The 19,471-nt window shown below is 44.6% G+C and overlaps 1 protein-coding gene across 5 annotated transcripts in view; it reads right to left on the bottom strand.

The window, feature by feature from the left end:
* Positions 1-19,471, bottom strand: part of LOC118509665 (rho-related BTB domain-containing protein 1) — a 39,938-nt gene that overhangs the window by 6,933 nt on the left and 13,534 nt on the right. For 4 of the 5 annotated variants that reach the window (XM_036050645.1, XM_036050648.1, XM_036050649.1 and 1 more), the window contains exons 2-8: positions 8,525-8,816; positions 2,285-2,388; positions 1,812-2,217; positions 1,552-1,733; positions 1,282-1,434; positions 1,090-1,207; positions 875-1,012 (exon numbers count right to left, since the gene is read on the bottom strand). In XM_036050645.1, the coding sequence (XP_035906538.1) occupies positions 875-1,012; positions 1,090-1,207; positions 1,282-1,434; positions 1,552-1,733; positions 1,812-2,217; positions 2,285-2,388; positions 8,525-8,704 (1,281 nt within the window). In that variant the 5' untranslated portion in view covers positions 8,705-8,816. Of the gene's footprint in view, positions 1-874; positions 1,013-1,089; positions 1,208-1,281; positions 1,435-1,551; positions 1,734-1,811; positions 2,218-2,284; positions 2,389-8,524; positions 8,817-14,462; positions 14,583-19,471 lie in introns of those variants that run through there. The other variant, XM_036050646.1, reaches the window with a different exon arrangement.

The following is a 19,471-nucleotide window of genomic DNA, read 5'->3' as shown; positions in this document are numbered from 1 at the left end:
AAGTTACAGGTATGTGAGTAACACGGGTTGTGAGATTTTTACAAGCGCTTGATGTGAAGTTCATTGTATTGGATAAGTGAAAAACAATCTCAATCTCATATCCCACGTTTATACCTGTAAGTTACGCATTTACTCGAGCGTTGACAGGCCGTTTACAATATCATCTGTTTCGATTACAATATCATCTGGTAACTTCACAAAAAAAGATGATGGTAAAAAGCTCGAGAAGCCCCCCCGTTTACAATTTCATCTAAAGAACCTACGAAAAACATCGATGATTTTGCATTATCCACTGAAACACCCTGTAAAGTGAGCAAAAAAAGTACATGATATGCTATAAATAAACACAAAAAAAATACAGATGAGATGAGCAGCAAACGATACAAATACAAACCACAGCGATAAACAAAAAAAAGAACAACAACGAAATAGATGGATAATAATCGATGGACAAACAAACTGGACCGACAATCATGCAACTTCCACTTATAAAATGTTAGATAAATCAAATTATGTACAAAAATTGGAAGTGATTTTAGCAGCTGTTTTCTTTAAAAAAAGAACAATGTTTGCGATAGATGAAGAAAGAGTGAAGAGAAAATTACAGTTGAAAGGAAGGTCCGAAAGAAGTTTGGTGCAGTAATGCAGCGGACGTACTCGTTTTGTGCAACAGGAGTGAGAGATCGATTTTAAGAATGTTTTGCTTGTACTACTACTGAAAGCTGTTTTAGGTGTGATTAGCTGTGTGGAGAATAAAAATGTGGGGAGTCGCTTTCGAATTCAAGTTTGGTGCTCTCGGTGATCTCTTTTTTTGTGTGTCTTGCGATGAATGAAAAAATGTAGTGTGCGCCACTAGAAGGCTTTGCGTACTAACCTGCAAATCTAGACAGTCCCGATCGATCGTGCCCGTATAGATGAACTTCAAGCACTGTTGCATCGCCTGCGGGGTGATCACCTTGCTAATCTGCACGACCGTCTGCGTTTGCGTGTAGCTATGTCTTCCACTTTCAATCTGTAAAGTTGATGCAGCAGATAGAAGATAACGGCCACTTCCTCCCCCCCAAACGGCAACTTCCGACAATACCTTACCTGGAATACTCTAATACTTTGAAACACGGGATGATGCAGCTCCCGATAGAGATCTTTCTTCGGTTCCACCGTTGGCAATGCCTGATAGCTGGATCGTCGTTTCAGCTGTTCCCACATGCTGCCGGTTCGAAGAAATTTCCATCAGAAAAGTGGAATCTTTAACGCTGGCGTATAAACAGAACCGCCACTTACCGATTGGGAGCCACCTTGTTCTGCTCGAGCCGGATTAGACACTCGGTGTCCTCGTTAAAATCGGCCGTCGTCGATTCACCGAACGTCGAGCTAACCATGCTCGACTCGCTGCTGCTTCTTGCACCAATGTCACTGATGTCCATCATTAATAACCTGCCGGCGTGCGCATGAAAAAGAAGGAGGAAAAATGGCCGGTGGCACACAGCTTAATAGATTTCGATGTTCGTTCGGGGTGGGATGGGTTGGTCGTAATTGGAACTGTTTGCTAACCTATGAAATGCATTAGAACTACTAGCTAACATAAATCTATGTACGGAAAAACGGATAGTACCGACAATTAATACTAGATCTGTATAGCACTGGGCATTGAACATGTTAAGCATGTCCTTCGTATGCGTGCCGGTAATGACGGTTACTTCCGGCGGTGGAGGTTTCGGCGGTCGGAATGGGGCCTGCAACGGACAAGAGCAAGAGCCAGAATTAGTTAAACCATTGGCCAGAGCACGAACCCGGGCCAACGAACCCCATACCTGTAGTAACGGCCTCTGAACACGCTTCAGATTGGTCATCCAGAAGCGATGCTCGCGGCGCGCAATCAATGCCGCCCGGATCGCATTCTCAAACACCTCGTTCACGCCAAAGTACGTGAACACGCTCGTCTCGTAGTAGGCAACGCCCAGCTCCTTCGCCACGGCCCGTGCCTCGTCCGGCATTACGAGGTCCGATTTGCGCGCTGCCCGTACGAAGGGGCTTCGCTCGCCAAAGTAGGACAGATACGTTTCGTCGCGGTACATGTACCGCAGATCATTCTTGCACCCGACCAGTATGACGGGCGTGTCGGGACAAAACTTCCGAATCTCCGGATACCACATGGCGCGACAGTTACGCAGCGAGACGGGATTCGCTATCGAAAAGCATAGCAGCACGACGTCCGATCTAGAAAAGAAAAGCACAACGGAAGTGAATTAGACAACTATACAGGCCAAATGAGCTAGCTTCTTACCGTCCGTATGCAAACCGGCGATCCTTGTCGTGATCGCCGAAGGTGTCCCAAAGCCGTAGCGATACATTAACTCCGTCCACAATCTCCCACGATCGTTCGAGGACCTGTAAAGAAGAGGATAAGATAATAAGATAAGAGAGTAAGTATAAATTCCATTTGGCAGCATCCCGTTCAGCGAACGACAGCTTCAATCGATCAACAAATGAATCAGCCGACTAATGTATGCGATCATAAAACAAGATTAATGCAATCTATTGCTTCCTGCAGTGGCCAGTGCAGTGAGGCGCCACTGCCATCGATCGAGAAACAAGATCCAGTCGTCTCTTCAACAGCAGCTTTGCATCACCATTCGAATCAAGAATTATGGCATGGCACGTTAAAGCGGACGCACAAACCCACTCGCGAGTTCTCCATTTTCCAACTGCGCCATATTACGGTACGAAAATACGCAGCTGTAAAACTTGAATCGTTCCACAATACTAGCAATGTTGCACACCACGATCGGCGGCATCCAATATTTGTATGCGATTGCCCGCAGATCTAAAGTAAATAAAAACAGTCCCCCAGTCATGCCCGTGCTGGAATACTAATCATCGCATGTACTCCCAACGGTCCGGTTCTAGCTTCGTTCAACCCAGTTCGTCAGCTTCGTTGGCGCAAAACGGTCGACTTTAGGGTAGACACGTTTTGTCCGTGAGTCGCCTGCCTGCCTGCCTGTCTGATGTAATTGCGCGGGCCTGATCATGCGACCGTGACAAATCTCCTCTGACCCAAAAATACAGTACACACCATTGTAGTGCTAATTACGGTATTGCTCACGGTACACGCTAATTTCGGTACGTTATTTTGCCGTGTGAAATAATAAACCGGACGGGCGTGGGGTTGTAGGGCGGACAGTTTCTTTCTTTATTGGACTGATTGTTGGGAGCGTTCTAGAAAATAGCTTAAATGTATAATAAGTTCTAATAAAATATTTTAGAGCTGACTTTTGATTGCTTGGAATACCAAACTTAATTTGAATCAAGAGAAATAGTTCACTTTCATTCTATTTAAAAATAAAATAAAATGTCAAACACAACAGACTCTTGGTATCTTCATCTCCATCGCTCCGATATGTCTGCTGTATGTTATTAAATTGATGACACAAAATCCACATTGAATTTCAAATGTGATGACTGATAATTGTAAGATAATTAATCACTACTGTCAACTAGCTTGTTTTAAGGGTAAACACATGCTCTGTACAGCACACAGCTCCATTGCTATTAATAATACGGTACACAAGAGCCCCTCAGCTCAATCAAAGGCGCCGGTCCTGTGGATCACCGATCACAGTTTGATCAAACATTTGCAATTCATCAAAAAGCTCTACCGTATAATTTCTGGACAACAACAAAAAAGACAACAAAGTTTAGATGCTTTGTAAATATTTTCGCAATCAATTGAGAGCTAATGAAATTCTAAATTTGAAATATTAAGAGCTGTTTGTGTTTGTGATACCGTACAGTTGAATAGTCAGTTCTCACTATAGGGGAACGGCCCAGATGAGAATTGCACCCCGGACCTGCCGTGTGAAGATCGGCGTCGCTGTCGCATCTACTACAGAATAGTCCAACTTGAACTTCTGAGTCAAATATAGCTAGTATATTGTATTTTGTAGTCGTCGATATTTAAATTATAGCTAAGGCCCTATCGCTTGCTACTCGGAACGGACAAGCTGAGGCGTGTGACCGGATAATGATGGCCGCCCTTGATGAAAAAAAAAATTTGCTAAAGTGATTATTTTCTGGAAGAGGCTAGGAGGTTTTCTGGTTGATGTTCCTGATCAGTTCCAAAAAGAGCTTAGTGTAATACTCGATGTGCCACACAAAAAGATTCAATAATTAATAACAATTTAAAAGTAGTAAAATGATTCAATCCAAAATTAATTGGGCAATTGTAAATTTGAGAAATTCTTTCAACATATTACAGAATCCGTTGATGCTCGGCGCTCTCATAAAAGTACGCTTCATTATACTACAGGACAGTGATGTCAAACTGATTTTTACTCGTGGACCGGATTTAACACAAAAAAGAACCTCTTTCAAGAACATGTTGAATTCATTGACCAGAAAAGTAATCGCGACGTCAAACTTCAAGATGGGCCAACCCCAAATAGTGAATCTCTCGCTGGAGAGACCTAACCACATGATTACATGAACTTCTTGTGAAGTGTGCTGGTCCCAATATCGAACATTTTGCTGGGAAACTAAGTTTTTTGCATCCAGAAAGAGACCCCCGCGCTGAACTTGAGGAAACTTAGAGTGTATTTCCAACTGCCGGGCAGCTTTCCGGCTTGGATAGTGCGTAAATCAAGGAAGTCAGTAATGGCATATTTAAAACTTAAAATTTGAGGGATGCAGCTGGCCCGCGGATCGAATGTTTAACATGTCTGGTTTAGGATATCAACAGTTCGGTTCATATCGAAAGAGACTTCGGCACGTTCTACCTTCTATTGTTTCCATAAAAACAATATTAAAAACGGTTTAATTTCTTTTTTTCCGACAAAATATATCATGAAACAGAGGTTGACCTGGTGGTAGAAGCGACAGCGGCACCAGTCTTCATACCGCAGGACCCCGATTCAAATCCCATCTGAACCGTTCCCCCTTAGTAAGGACTGACTATCGAACTGACTGGTATCATTAACTCTAATAAGTCAGAAATGGTAGACATGACCTATTAGAGCTTGTTAGGCCAAGAAGAACGAGTAATACATCAAGAAAAAATATTTAATCCATTTTCCAATGTTAACTCTCCAGTTTAAAGAAGAATGATATGTTTACAAGCTTACTTGTAGACATAATAGATGAGATGAGTAAATTACCACAATTCAACAACATGAGATATTTAAACAATAACATAATTTCTTATCACATCTATATGATATTCTTTCTCTATGCTCCTCAAACAATTATAATGCTCTTCATTTATAAGTAAATTGACAGTTTTTGAACTCTTTTTCACCAATCAAAACAAATGTTTCCATTCGCTCAATAGACAGTGTTCATGCTACATTAAGCTACACACACCGTAACAATAAAAACCCTAATCACTCTATGCCACTAAGCATAGAGCAGCAGAATAATCCTTCCCAAATGAAAGACAACATCAGAAACCAATTTTCCAATCCCATTCATCCAATTGCTTTCTAAACGCGACTGTAACAACTTCACTCTCTCCCTGCACTCCATCGCTCGCTAACAGCACAATGAAATCTTTTTGGATTAAATTTCGTGCGAATGCATCGGAGTTGGTCGGATGGAACGCTGCTGCTTGCCATTAATCCTCGCCATTCCCTTTACATCCGACGATCTTCGCGCCCGATCGTACACATGAAGCACACTTTAACGGAAGCGGAATCGGATAGCACGGAGCAGTGCTCTGTTTCGGAAAGTCGTTTCGTTTTACGTACACTCATGCACACACTTTCCATCCCCATTTTGTGCTCGCTGGCCGGGTGTGCTTTGGCTGGTTGTTTATTAATAGTAGCTCGTTACTGGGAGTGGGCTCGCCTCGCACGTGGAAGCAGTCCTCCAGCTTTGCTGTGTCCTTACGACACAACACTATAGATTGTTAGTCATTTTCCATTCACGATGACTGCAGTGATGTGCTCTTTGTTCTTGCCTGAACCATTTATACCACATTCCCTTAGAGCTGCCCGGGTGAGAAATTGGCAAGGGAAGGCAAAAATCAGACGAAATTGTATTCAAATAAAACAACCCACCTCGATGCAGAACAAATCGATGGCTGTCGACGGCGTCTAGGCGGTCGTGCCTTTTTTTTTTTTGGCTCGGATCAACACACATTGTACTTCCTAATGTTGCCACTTTTCTCCGTAACGATGACTACCCCTTGGGTTGCTCACACCCCATCGGCCGCGACCTTCTTCTTCACGAAAAGAGGTTCTATCCGAGATCACTACTCTTCGCTCCGAGGAACAAAGAGCAAGGAATTCAATTCATTGTGTTGTTCGCGCATTCCAGCGGTGCATCCGATAAGACTGGCAACACGCCGGGAACCCTAGGAAGGAAACCTTCCCAACGCGCACTGAGGACTCGGGGAGCTGAGCTGGTTGGTGAAGAAGGGGTGATGATGAAAAACTTTTGCCAGCCACCCACCGGACGACGATGGAGAACCGTGCAACTTAGTTCGGTGCAGTGGAGCACTTCGAATGCAAGAAGGAAACTCTACGTACATGTACACACACACACATACAGACTGCTCGGAATGGTGTTGCTAAAAATAAACTTTTCCCCTACTCCGAGCTCGTAGCTCGCTTTCACCCCCACTATTTGAGGGAATGGCTGCAATAGCAAAAGCAGATTGCAAATTTCCTACACCCGGAACCTCGGGTGCTGGTCGGTGCACTGGAACGAGATCGTACGTTGCCCGATAAAGGCTTAGGGGGGTGAGGAAGATGCTCAACAGACGACTCCTACCAAAGGAAAAGAGCTGCTGAGGGGTGCCGTACTCTGGAGCTCGTGAATGGACGAAAGAAAAGGAGTCCACAGGAAATTGAAGAATTAAATATCGTCTACTGCAGGGTTGTCAAACATATTTTGTTCTATCTTTACAGATCTTGGTCATAAGGGGCCTTAGATAAGATTTAGGCAAAATTAACTTAAATTAACTGCAAGCGTGTGGATTATCGATCTTGCCATGTCACTAAGACTTTCACGACCAGAAATACACGACCAGGCCACGAGGCACAACTAGAGAATATGTCGGTATTTATACATTTCTTTATTTATATTTTATGAAATATTGGTTAATAAGACGAATTTTCATAGTAAATGTGTACTGATGGAAAACATTTGGTCAAGTAGCAGTTAGATTAAACCGACGCATTCCTCGATATTCACCCAAGACCAGGGTATACAGTGATTGTTCCTAGAAGATCCAGGAAATATCGATCCCAAATTCACTGAAATCGGACGCAAAGAAGCAGGATAATGACTTGCGAAATCTATCTATTAATGATTCTACTCTATTAGTGAATCAGCTTCGTCAAAATTGGTGTGAATTTGCCGTTGATCCAGCAAGGATTTAATAAACGATCGCTTTAGATGCAGTGCAACTCATCCTGAGTAATCTCTGCGGTAAGTTAATGAACGAATCATCTAGTGAATTCAGTTACGAATCAGCAAGTGGATTCATGATAGTTAGGCAGAAGTGGTGCAAAATTAGGGCTATAATTAATTGCTCGCAAGCAAATCTTTGCTCAAATGTTCCCACGCTCGAACAAATGCTTGAACAGCAGTTAACAGCAGCACGTGTGGCAAATCATTTTGCAAACGAATGGCACGTGTAAAACACCATGTCACAAGCTAGTTCATCCCTGGAATCAACTATTTTCCCGAAGAATTTAAGCATAGATAGAGTAAAACATTTACACAGAGTTAATTCTAGACACTCGCCAATAATCAGTGAAAAGTTTTATGAAATCTTAATTAAATGTGATCTTTATATTTGGCGCTGAAACTTCGAAATATCTTGGCAAGCTATGTCTGAGTTCCTTGAACGTAGATGGACCATCTAGAAACAACCAAATCTAATAACAATCAATATCAATTGGTCGTGAAACGGTAAAAGTGCCCGTGTAAAGCATTAAAGAAAGAGGCAAATTACTTGCGATTTTGTAGAAGATTCATCCTACAGTCCTATGGAGAGGACTATTCTTTAAAATTTTATCGCAAAACACCGGCAAATATTTCTCCAAGATTAAAAATAAACTATTTTACCCAATTTAACATAATTTTACGTAATAAAAATATTCTTGAAATATTAAGCATCATTTCTATTGATATTAGCACAATAAACTGTAGCACTAGCACCAAAAAGCAAGAACTAGGTTTGACATCCCTGCCCATCGTCATGTCAGTTTAATCTAACACACCACCCCAAACGAACGGGACCACCAGGAAGCAAATGCATTTTCCACACTGCAATCCCATTAAAGAAGCTAAGCGGGCTAAAGTTTATCTCCCCAAAACTCCGGCACTTTCAAACCGTTCTTTGACGAGCTCCCTTCCCAGAATTGTTCATCGGGGCCGCGTACGTCTGGGTGTCATAATTTCATTCTCAAAAACCCCGTCCCTGAAACGAATCCCCCCCCCCCCCCTGCGCTGTGTCTGGTCTGGTGGTGAATTGGTTGAACCCTTGTTCCCATTCCCCCAACTGCCCCCGACGAGTACTTACATCCTTGTAGATCCGGTACTGGTCAATGGCAAAGACGGTTGGCACATGCGTGTTGAGCAGCTGGGATAGCGAGACGTGCTTGTTGCAGGCCCGGGCACAGATCAACCGCGTCTTCCCGACGGCCGTATCTCCGACGAGGACACACTTTACCAGCTCCTGGTGTGGCTGTTCGTTGTCCATTCTTCCATACCCGGCGGGAGGATGCTTGTTGCGGTGTTCGAGGGCGGCGGCGTCTTCGTCGTCTTCCTGCGAGCGTTCAAACTTGCGAGTGCTTTATGCGATGTGGACGAATCTGCAACACAAACAGAACGGAGAACGGGTATAAGAAGGCAACTCGCAAACAAATAATCTGTTGATGGTGATGGTGGCCGAGCAAAGCGAATCGACCAAACTTTAGATGTACTTTTCGGCTAAACATTTTGGCGCATTGGATTGTGCGCCAGAACGAAGCAAGAGATAGCGCAATAGATGTCGTTAACAAATGTTTTATGAGACTTGTCTACGTCCGCCAAGCGCGAATCGCGGTGCAACAAAGCAGCCGTTGATTTGGCCGGAAAGTTTCGCAATGCATCGCGGATGATTGTCCCCCGACTAGGGCTCGGTAGTGTCCTGACTGCTCCTCGAAAGACTCCATTCCCAACTCTTAGCCACCTCGAGGACTTCTTCCCGCATTTGCCACACATTGTTGGCGGTAAGATTTCACACACGCAAAATATACCGCCCTCTCCGTTTTTTTTTTTAGGCTAACCCATTAGGTCCTGCAACACTCATTATTAATACCAAGTATGCATAAGACGACCTCACCATAAACTTACCGGCGCTACGCGCATTTGCATAATTTCGCTCGGAAAATTGTTACCTTCTCCGCCATTGTTCACCCACCGAGAAGCACGGATGCTAGTGTTCACGGATGTACGGTCCGGCGACGTCATCAAACTATCGGTGGAAACCACAAGCGAAGTAGGGAGTATACAGCGGCCGGGTTAAGTAATTAGTGCATAAGCTCTCGTGATACACGCCACGAGGTGTGCATTGCGAGAAATAATTTAGAGCATTTATTGGGCAGTAATGGAAAAGAGTTCGTCGATGGGGATTATGATAAGCGGCCGGGAACATTAGTGTGCCGTGCGAGAACACTTGCCGTACTAGTTTGCATTAATTATTGCATCTGTTACGATTAGCAGGGCCTGCTGTAGGCTTTGTGTAGCACTATGAATTTCACGGTTTTCCCCCTTTTCGATAGAGTTCTCAATCAGCGCAACGAGTAATAGCAGAGGGATGTGGGTATGTAATCCTCGGTTGAAGCTTTGACTCACTCTTGCACCCCTCGACAACAACCCAACGGTAATATAGAGACTTTAAAAACTCAACAAGCGTCAAGTCAGACCGCCCTCTTTGAGCGTTCTTAAATAATAAGCTCTTCAACTGATAGGCGATGAACAAGCCTGAAACGGCTTTTTTAAATTCCCTCCCGAAGATGGCTTGTCCACCATCCACACTGGCTGGAATCGATTGTGAAGAGTCGCATTTAAAAATAACAATCCTAACGCGATTATCCTTCAAATCCGCATTCTTCCACCTGGCATACAGTCCAGCCCCCAAGGGACCAGACAAACAAGCCAGACCAGACACAGACCCCGTTGTGCGTCATCATATCACATCCACGGAGCTACCTAGCGGGCATTTTTTCGCTTTCGGTAGTTTTTGCTGCAACTAAAACATTTTTACACACATATTATACACCTCTTTCGACTGGTGCGAACCGCCCAAATCTGGTATCTTGGACGGAATTCAACGACGCTCACCCCCCTCCAGACGATCAGTGGTCGGCAAAATGTGCGGCGACTTTGTTTTGTTTTGCAAGCTGGCTGTATTATGCTAATTCAAGTTCACATAAGATTATTTATAGGTAAGAGCGAATAGGACACAAATATGGAAGAATAACCCTGGGAACTCTCTTCAACTATTCTACATGCTTTTGAGGTTTAATAAGGTAGCAAATGAACTCTAGATTCTAATTGTCCACGAGTACAACCAACCATTCACGTTCGCAAATCCTTTCTCCTTTCAATCACACAACATTTCCACAGGTCTGTTCACCACTGTCCCCTAGACCAAAACTACTCGAGACCGCTGGAAGTAGCGTGTGACGTAGACCGGCGCGATGCACCGGTTTTCGGTGGATTCGCTTAACGGAAACTGGTCTCAGCCAGGTGATTCCTGGGTGCTGTGGTGCCAGCCAAAGCAAAAACATAAGTTACAAATAAACGAAACAATCGCTGGGCCTTATCTAATCATTCGCAGCAGCTTCACTGGCCGTTCACAAACCCCAAACAACTTGGCGTCCTATTTTGCGTCTTCCAAGAAAGGCGGGCGGGCCGCGTCTCAACTTCGCATCGAAAAGCTAATGGAATAACGATCGGCAGGATGTTGTTGCCGCTTTTGGAGTTTGGTGGGATGGGTTTATATCGATTGAATTTTTGGTCGAAACTTAGCAAATATTTTAAGATCGGATTTAAAGTCTCAGATCTTATTATTAATTAGACACCGAATCAATGAAGGCCTTTCGTCTATAATCAATAATGGGACATCATTTTATGTACAAGGTATTGGTTAGAAGGACAATGGAGGAGCCGCTACGATGACGAGCTCTACGAGCTGTACGATGATCTCACCATCGTGCAGCGAATTAGACTCGTCAGGCTCCGGTGGGCTGGTCACGTCATGAGAATGACACCGGACAACCAAGCCCGTAAAGTCTTTTAAGGCCGTCCACGCGGACAGATGAGGTGTGGTAGGCCCAAATTGAGATGGAGTGATGGCGATGGATGCGTCCGCCAGGACGGCCAAGACCGCAAAGCGGTTGTAGCGCCTGATAAGTAAGTAAGTATTGGTTAGAATTTATTAAAGCGTGTTTTCAGATGATAATGTAAAAGCATCGATCCTTTTTTGTAAATAAAGCTAAATGGCATTGGAAACGTTTCAGATAACAATTAATTACATTTTATCGCAAAGTTACCACATAATATAATAATCGTAGCAGATGATATTGTAAACGGCCTTTCAACACTCGGGTAAGTGCTCCTAATAGCCTACAGTTATAAACTTGGACTGTTATATTGGGCTGTAATTTTGTGCATGGAACCAGTTTTTGAATATTCACTAATTAAGTAAGCGATACTTGTTTTTCACGAACTTACCCGAGCACTGAAAGGCCGTGTTCAATATCATCGGCAGCGATTACAATATTATCTGGTAACTTTACAATTATTGATTTACAATGGATTCTGCTGCCATCTGAAGCCCTTGCAATGTCACCTAGCTTTGTTTACCATTTCATGTAAAGAGCTTTCAAACACAATTGACGCTTTTACATTATCAACTGCAAAAAAAACTCTGTATTAATATTCTGCCTAAATGCTATTATGCCCAGCGTATTTTTTGTCTGAGAAAATTTTCATAAATTTAAGAGGAAAATTATCTTAAACAAAGTAAATAAATTAACGAACAAGAAATAATAAAAAAGGTTTATAATTAAAAAAAAACTAAGACAACTTTAAGCGTAATAAAAATAATGTATAGCGAATCGCGAAAAAAACATCGAATCTATATAAATTATTTAACTCCCTCTCTGAGCCTCTTCTAATCTGTCTTGATCCATTACGTAGCATCTGCTAAACGCTTACCGTACTGTATAATCGTGCCCGATTTGGGTTGCAATTCAGCAGCTATGGATTGGTGAAAAGCACAACGTGACCCGGCGCACGTAACGCTCGCTTGTTGTACGTACGTGCGCCGGGGGTCCATCCTGTCCGGAAATGCAATCCGTTGCCCGCACTTACTAAGCGCAGAGTCCGTATGTATGAGCCATGATGCAAACGTAGCATGACACAATCACTTACTGGAAGCTACAGATTCTATAGACAGGCTCTTTCGGCAATGGGTTTGTTTTCCAAAAACCGCCATGCATCATGCACTGTCCAATACTAAGTTCGTCAGGGCCTACTCAGAGTGTGCTGTCAAAAATGACAACTCATTCACAGAGAGAGAGTGAGAGTGAGAGAGTTTCACACAGTGCCCGGGCCTACTGTTGCTAATCTACCGTCACTGTCACTGGCAACCAATGCAAACCCGGGACCGGCACACAGATCGAACGAAACGTGTACCATGTGCTGTGGCATGTGCTGCTGCACCGTGATGCACCGACGGCCACCTTCTGTCACGCGTTGTCAACTTGCCTTTGGCGTGCGAACTTAGAACTTCGTCATTAGCAAATGTCAACAACAATAAAGCTGTCGACAATCCCTTCACTACTATCTCGTGACCCCCCTCCTTTCCTGTCCCTCTCTCTCTCCCTCTCTGCCCAATCACCCAATCTAGGCATATGATTGTCATACAAACACACAGTAGCCACACACTCTGCAGTGCAACACTCCCTCGTTTTCTTTAGGGTTAATAAAAGTGCGATTTTTCTCTCTCTTTCTGTTTCGCTTTTTGAAAGCGTGATAAGACGTTGATCACGATCTTGGTGTATTTGTACGATCCATAGAGAAAAACCGCCGCTATAAACAATCCTCCCCTTCCCCTTCTTCCCGGACAACCTCAACCATCCTTTCCGCTTCGATTCCAATCCCGCAATCAGACGGACCGTCGTTCCGAGCTGCATTTTAACGCGGTTTCACACTTTCGTGTGCGTGCAGTCGCGAATGATTGTCTTATCATTCTACTCGAAGCGACCACACACATATGCACCACCCTAAGCAATCTCAACAACAACAACAACACAGCTGATCGTTGCAGTGCCGCATTGTGCTGCCACCAATCTTCTTCTTGATAAATAACTATCAACAAAGCTCTGCGGCGCACAAGTACACGCACCAGAAATGAACCCGTAAAATGTGAACAAATGTAAACAAAACTAATAACGGAAGCATCGTCGCAGTCGCGAATTACCTCGAGTTAAGCATTAAGTGGTGCGGCCCGTCCAGAGAGGATCAAAGGGCAACAGTAGCATGATGCAGGATCGGGACCCGAACAAAGCGGAGAGAAAAAGCGCAGGCCAGCAAGAAGTGCATTCCCAATGTAGGTTAATGGTGATTCCCCCTATTGGAGGAAATTGACTGACCGCGCGGACTGGCTTAATCGAGCGCAGAAAGCATTTTGCAGACGATGCTCTTCTCGGAGTTCTCACACACAAAGCACGGCTGCAGCAGTATCGCAGTTGGCGGGTTTATTGAAATTAAAACTGTCTGCCATGACCTAAGCCTCGATTGTTGCACATTGAAAATTGTGGCCGCATATAGAAATATTTATTACGAGCTAGTTTCCTCAGTCTTAGGAGCAAAAGATGACATACAATAAGGCATGGACACTATGTGTGATCACCAATTTCTTCGTCTAAGTCCACCTTTCTTAAAGCCTATCCCGCGGTCATTCACTTAACGGACAAAGTCTGGAATACGTGCCATTAGCTAATTGCCCACTTGTCGACTTCTTCCTCTGAGACTGTGCCTCTCATCGTCGACATCTTATTGCAGCATCCAGCAACCATTTATTTCCTCCGTTGATACAAGTATTTCCGCAGTTTTAACCCCGGCACGATAAGACTATACAATATGCCAAGGTGAGCTCTGCCGTGTCCTACTTTTTACGGACGCGACACGAATGGCGACGAATTTCACTGCACGACGCCATTTCCCATATCAGCACTGGATATTCAGCAGGAGGTGTACTCGGTCGTTTACTTTAGCGCGCAGATATGCTAGCGAATGATATAAGTTTTGTCTAGATATATGTGTTTCCTTTTCTTTGGTGCATTATTTAACTCGTCAATAGAGATAAAAGAAAGATAAAACCACAAACGCTACTGAGGGATGAGTTCAAGTTAATTGTTATACAATGTAATGCTTATATGACTCTTATCACACAGGACACTTACGGGAGATGTCAGGAGACAGTAGGGCAGAAGGAGAACTAATCAGGTTGGATCATGTCTGGACATGATCAGGGTGATGTGGAACATTCCCAGATAGCGTTGGAACCTGTTGCACTCACTTGATACTCTTCTTGTTAAAGTAGAATTCGGCACTGAAAGGACAGAGGTATTAAGGTCCAGAAGTAGACGAAACGTTTCGTCAGATGTAGATTTACTCCGCTGAAGGTATGTTCTCTCGATACTAAAATTCTTAGCTAAATCCGCTATAGGAATTCCAACTCCAAGCTAGGAACTCTTTTCCGAAGCACCATTCGGAAGCAAACAATTTTTCCCGGGCGAGTGAAGATCTTGATCTTACAACCACACAAACCCTTGTCGTCTGCCTTCCTGTATCGATTCTTATCGCAAAATATGTCACCTGCGATCGTGATTGATCGTAGCGAACGGGGTTCGGATGATGATAGGCGACACAGCCGCAACCAATCAATGTTCCCACAATCACGCCCGATCTCTTTGTCGGCCATCTGCGACGCAGATCTGCTACGCCGCACAATCACGTACGATCTCCACGCGCTCGTCACAGCGCGAACGCCGTTGTGGTTGTCGTAAATTTGCCGGTCCCGGGCGTTACGGGAGGGGGGGTGGGTTGTTGAAATCATACGGCGACACACCCTTACGCATTATTTGCTGCAATCGCTGCAGTACTCCACGTATGGCGTGGAAGTACCCGTCCCGTCCCGATGGATGTTGTTCCCTCGACAATCTTATTGCTTTTATGGTTAATGGTTCATAGTGGTTTGGTTAATGGTTCATCGTTAGAAGTCACTTCCGTGATTAGTTTGGAGGCCATCGCATACATGCACGTCCCGGTGCGAAGCCGTTTCTTTGTGCGGGAATGAATTCATTGGGTAAATTTCTGTGCTTGATATGGTTCACAGTGAATAAGATTTGATCGCTTGCCCTTTTTTTTACTAATTTCTTCTGATTATTGTGGTGTGTCAAAATTCACAACAACGCAATAAACACGAGCCTCCAAACATTGAATATCGCATAACGAGTTCGATCGATCGTGCCTCTAGAGTTGTTGGCCGCATAATGCGAATGCCAAACCAAAACACCGCAAAATGCGATCACCACCAACCACAACACCAAGCGTCCCCATGTGGTTATGTTAATTTTTGGGCATGTTTCAGAAAGGCCAACCACAACATTTCAACCGCGGCATTTCTTTCTTCCATTTTTGTTTGCGCATTCGGGACCGTTATTTGCCGGTAGCGGGGCAGATTGAAGAAAAACAGGAAATCTTAATGCAACGATAAACAAACCTATCAACAGCAACCCAAATTTTGGCGTTACACGTGCAGGCACGCGCGCATCAAACATGAACAGTTGTTGTTTTGTCCTTGAGATTATAGTACGTTCACGAATTATTAGACGACCAAGGCGAACGGAGATTTATAATCAAAATATTGCCCGGTACACAAGCCGGTTGAGGGAACTCCTCCGGGCTAAACGGGGCGGCCGCGGAAATGTTGAAACAAACAAACATGTGCAACATTTCATCATTCGCAGCAAACGAGCCACCGCTTCCCGATGCGGAAGTCATCACAGACGGCACACCGGGGTACATTGTCGTCAGTAACCGGTTCGTTGGACCTGATCGTGACTGACATTTCGGGCCGAGAGCCTCATCGAAGTTCGAGTTTGCCAACATATTTTGCACCACCTCGGGCTCGGACCCGACCACACCAGCATCTCAGCACCATCATCTCCAGTCGCACGACGCGACGCTCCTCACCGTCTGGCTGCGTGTGGTGCGTGAGAAGACCTTGATCGTGAACTACTTGTTTGCACCGGCTGACGCACAAACCGGCGGGCGTACTAGTCATCGGAGTGTTGAGTGTGCCCCTCACCTGGCAGGGGGCAAACAAAAAGATAATCTTCTCGCACACAGCTCGCGCCCAACAATTGGTCGTCGCTTCTGCTTGGAGATATTTTTAGACTATCATTCCCCAAAATGGTTTGTTTGTCCGGAATCAAAACACACGCGCACACTTCACAGATTCGCCCTCCAGCACACGTCGGCCCCAACCTTGGCTGGACCTTCTGGTTGACATTCTGTTGATCGTGGTACAATGGTGACGCTACGCAGCGATCGTTTTAGACAGTGCTCTGGAATCAAGGCCGGTGCGTCCGGGGTCCAAGGGTGGGGTGTAGAATCTTTTAATCTCCCATAAATCATATGCTGCTGCTGCTGTGCCCCGTCTGTCTGTCAACTGTCACCTCCTGGTGCTTCATACCACACTACACTAAACCCCGGGATGGATTTAAATTCTTCCCTCGAGTCTCTCACGAATTCCACTGCCTGAAGGTACTCCAGCAGTGTAAGTGTCTACCGTCCGAAAATGTGATGCGCCATTTGCGCCGTTACGAACTTCGTGGAACACGCGAGCAGGCACGCTGTTGTGACCGGCCGTTCTTCTCCATACTGAATGGTGATGATTTCGTTACCGCCGATGCGTCCGCCCGTCCATCCCGAGGTTCGTGTCTCACGCCGCCATTCGAACCCGTGATCGTAAACAGTGCCACCGGAACGATCTTTCGCTTGGTGTGTGCGAAGGTGAAACACATTCATTTTTAGCACCTTTTATTGCTCAATTATGGGATGTAGCGTATGACAGCACGATAAACAGGGTGCTTAACCTGATTTAAGCAATGAACCGCAACTGCGGGTTCACTTTCTACCAGAGGAAGATCACTGTTTGCTCACGGGGAAGGGAAGCAAAGGCTGGACGAGGAACAAATATTTGACCATCTCATTGAGCCTGCATAGGTTCTGCAGGTTCTGCTACTAGGCAAACCATCGTTCACGCTTCATTAGTGTGTGTGAAACCGTGCGCGGATCACAGTTTTGGGAAATTAATTTGAAATCAAGGTCTCAGCAGTTATATTCTAATCTTCCAATGTTGATTCTAGAAATTAGCACCATTTTCAACCCGCTTAAAATTAGCACACTATATAATGGCGTTAGATTGGAAATTAGGATCAATTTATCTTTTATGTCTAGAAGTGATTTTTAAAGTGACCTAAATGATATGACGCACGGCGGCCCGGTGGTAGAGACGACAACGGTGCCACTCTTCATACGGCAGGGCCGGGAATCAAATCCCATCCGGTCCGTTCCCTCGTAGTTAGATCTGAACATCCAGCTACGTGGTTCCGTTAAGTCTAGTAAGCCAAAAATGGCAGGCATGACCTAAGATAAGAGGTCGTTAGTCCACAGAAGAAGAGAAATGATCTAACAGTTGGTTTTTATTATTCAAACCGACAGACGGCAGCTTGTTTCTTATGTTTTTCTTTAACCTCCTGTAACGAATCCTATACTCCTAATTTTACTGGGTGTAGAGAAAAAGAAGCGGATGTTCAGAACTAATTGTCCTGTCCTATACGATCAAGCCAATGAGAGCTTAATCTTCAGCCTCAGCACTAAATATTCTTTATCAAAGATCGTGGACCTAATCTCTTCCGATTCGGCTCCCACAGTGAGGACTAGTTGGAGATTGGACAACCTCAAGGACATTTTCTTCAGAAACCTGGAAGAGGAACGCCCCAAATGGAGGCGCATGGTGACAGACACAAATATTCTGTTAGAATATTCAATTAATATCTATTACTAGGAACAAATTCTAGCCGTACGTGTGCTAAATACTTTCTGATGTAATAATATGCTACACCTTGTCAATCAAATCAAATTAGCATCACTGTAAATTTCCACTAGGACCGTACAGTGAAAGGGCCTTCCAATTATCGCTTTCCAAAATAAAAATCAACCATTCACGAAACATTCTTACCGATTCATTTATCACAACTCTTCCGTCTGATGCAATCCAAACCCCAAATTTGTTTATCTAAAGTAAGCTTCTTTTGATCAAAACAGGATTTCTCTGTGGAACACACACGCAGAGAGAGAGAGAGAGGGAGACCGTAAACCGTATGCTTAATTAAATTATCCTTCCCTTTTCCCTCGCCATTTTGTTGACCGACAAAATCGACCTCGGGCGTCCATTTTCTACTCTCTCTCTCTCCCTCTCTCGCTTTCTTGGCGGTACAAACAGCTCGCACATCACTCACCATGACCGTACACAAACGATGACCGAACAACAAGCCTCCGCGTTCGTCTACTCCCCCTCCCCGGGGCGTTCTTCAATTGCTGCAGTTGATGTGCATCATCCCCAGCAAGGGCCCTGGTAACATGAAGGTGGTACCGCAAGCTTTGTGTGCATAAGTTGTGCATGAATGCACTATTATTTCCAGCCACCGCCTCTTGCGATCATCCTCCCAAAAGATCCACCCCTTTTCCAGCGCACACACACACACAGACGTCTGGGCTGCAACGCTTCATCAAAAACCCGTTGTTCAATTATTGGTGATTATCAAGATTAATGCTATTTTTAGCATCCATTCGGACCGGGGGACCTACCGGACCTTTGTGTGTGCCCATCGGTTTAGCGTACCACGAACCAAATTGGACATTCCGTATAGGGAGAGCCACGATCGATTGGCACAAGCGAAAGAGAGAGAGAGAGATGTCGGAAAAGTCGGTCCCAACGGGCACGGCACTAGAAGCGAAAACTGTCTCGGCAAAACGATTTGCGTCTTAAAGGAGACGACTTTCTCGTCCCACCACCCGCAAGCAAGGGTGGCTGTACTTATAGCCTGATGGAAGCTGTTTGCCAAAAACGAGGCTTATGATTGGCCCCCCGCTGCTCTGTTGTCCTTGCGCTGATTTGCTGCGGCGTGAATGTTATTTATTCATTTCAATAAAGCTCTGCTCGACAGACAGCCGGACACGGATTGATAACAAAGCAAAAAAACGGCAATAATGTACAAACACTAATGCATACACTTAAGTGGAGAAAAGAGGAGCCAAAATCGAAATAATTTAAGCATCATAACACAGCTGCGGGAGGGACTAATAGCACCCGGTTGAACGACCGCCAACGAGTGTAATT

Source organism: Anopheles stephensi, chromosome 3, assembly GCF_013141755.1.
Source record: "Anopheles stephensi strain Indian chromosome 3, UCI_ANSTEP_V1.0, whole genome shotgun sequence".
Lineage (NCBI taxonomy): Eukaryota > Metazoa > Arthropoda > Insecta > Diptera > Culicidae > Anopheles > Anopheles stephensi.
The sequence above is the reverse complement of the archived record's forward strand: the minus strand, read 5'-3'. Positions and strand labels throughout refer to the sequence as shown.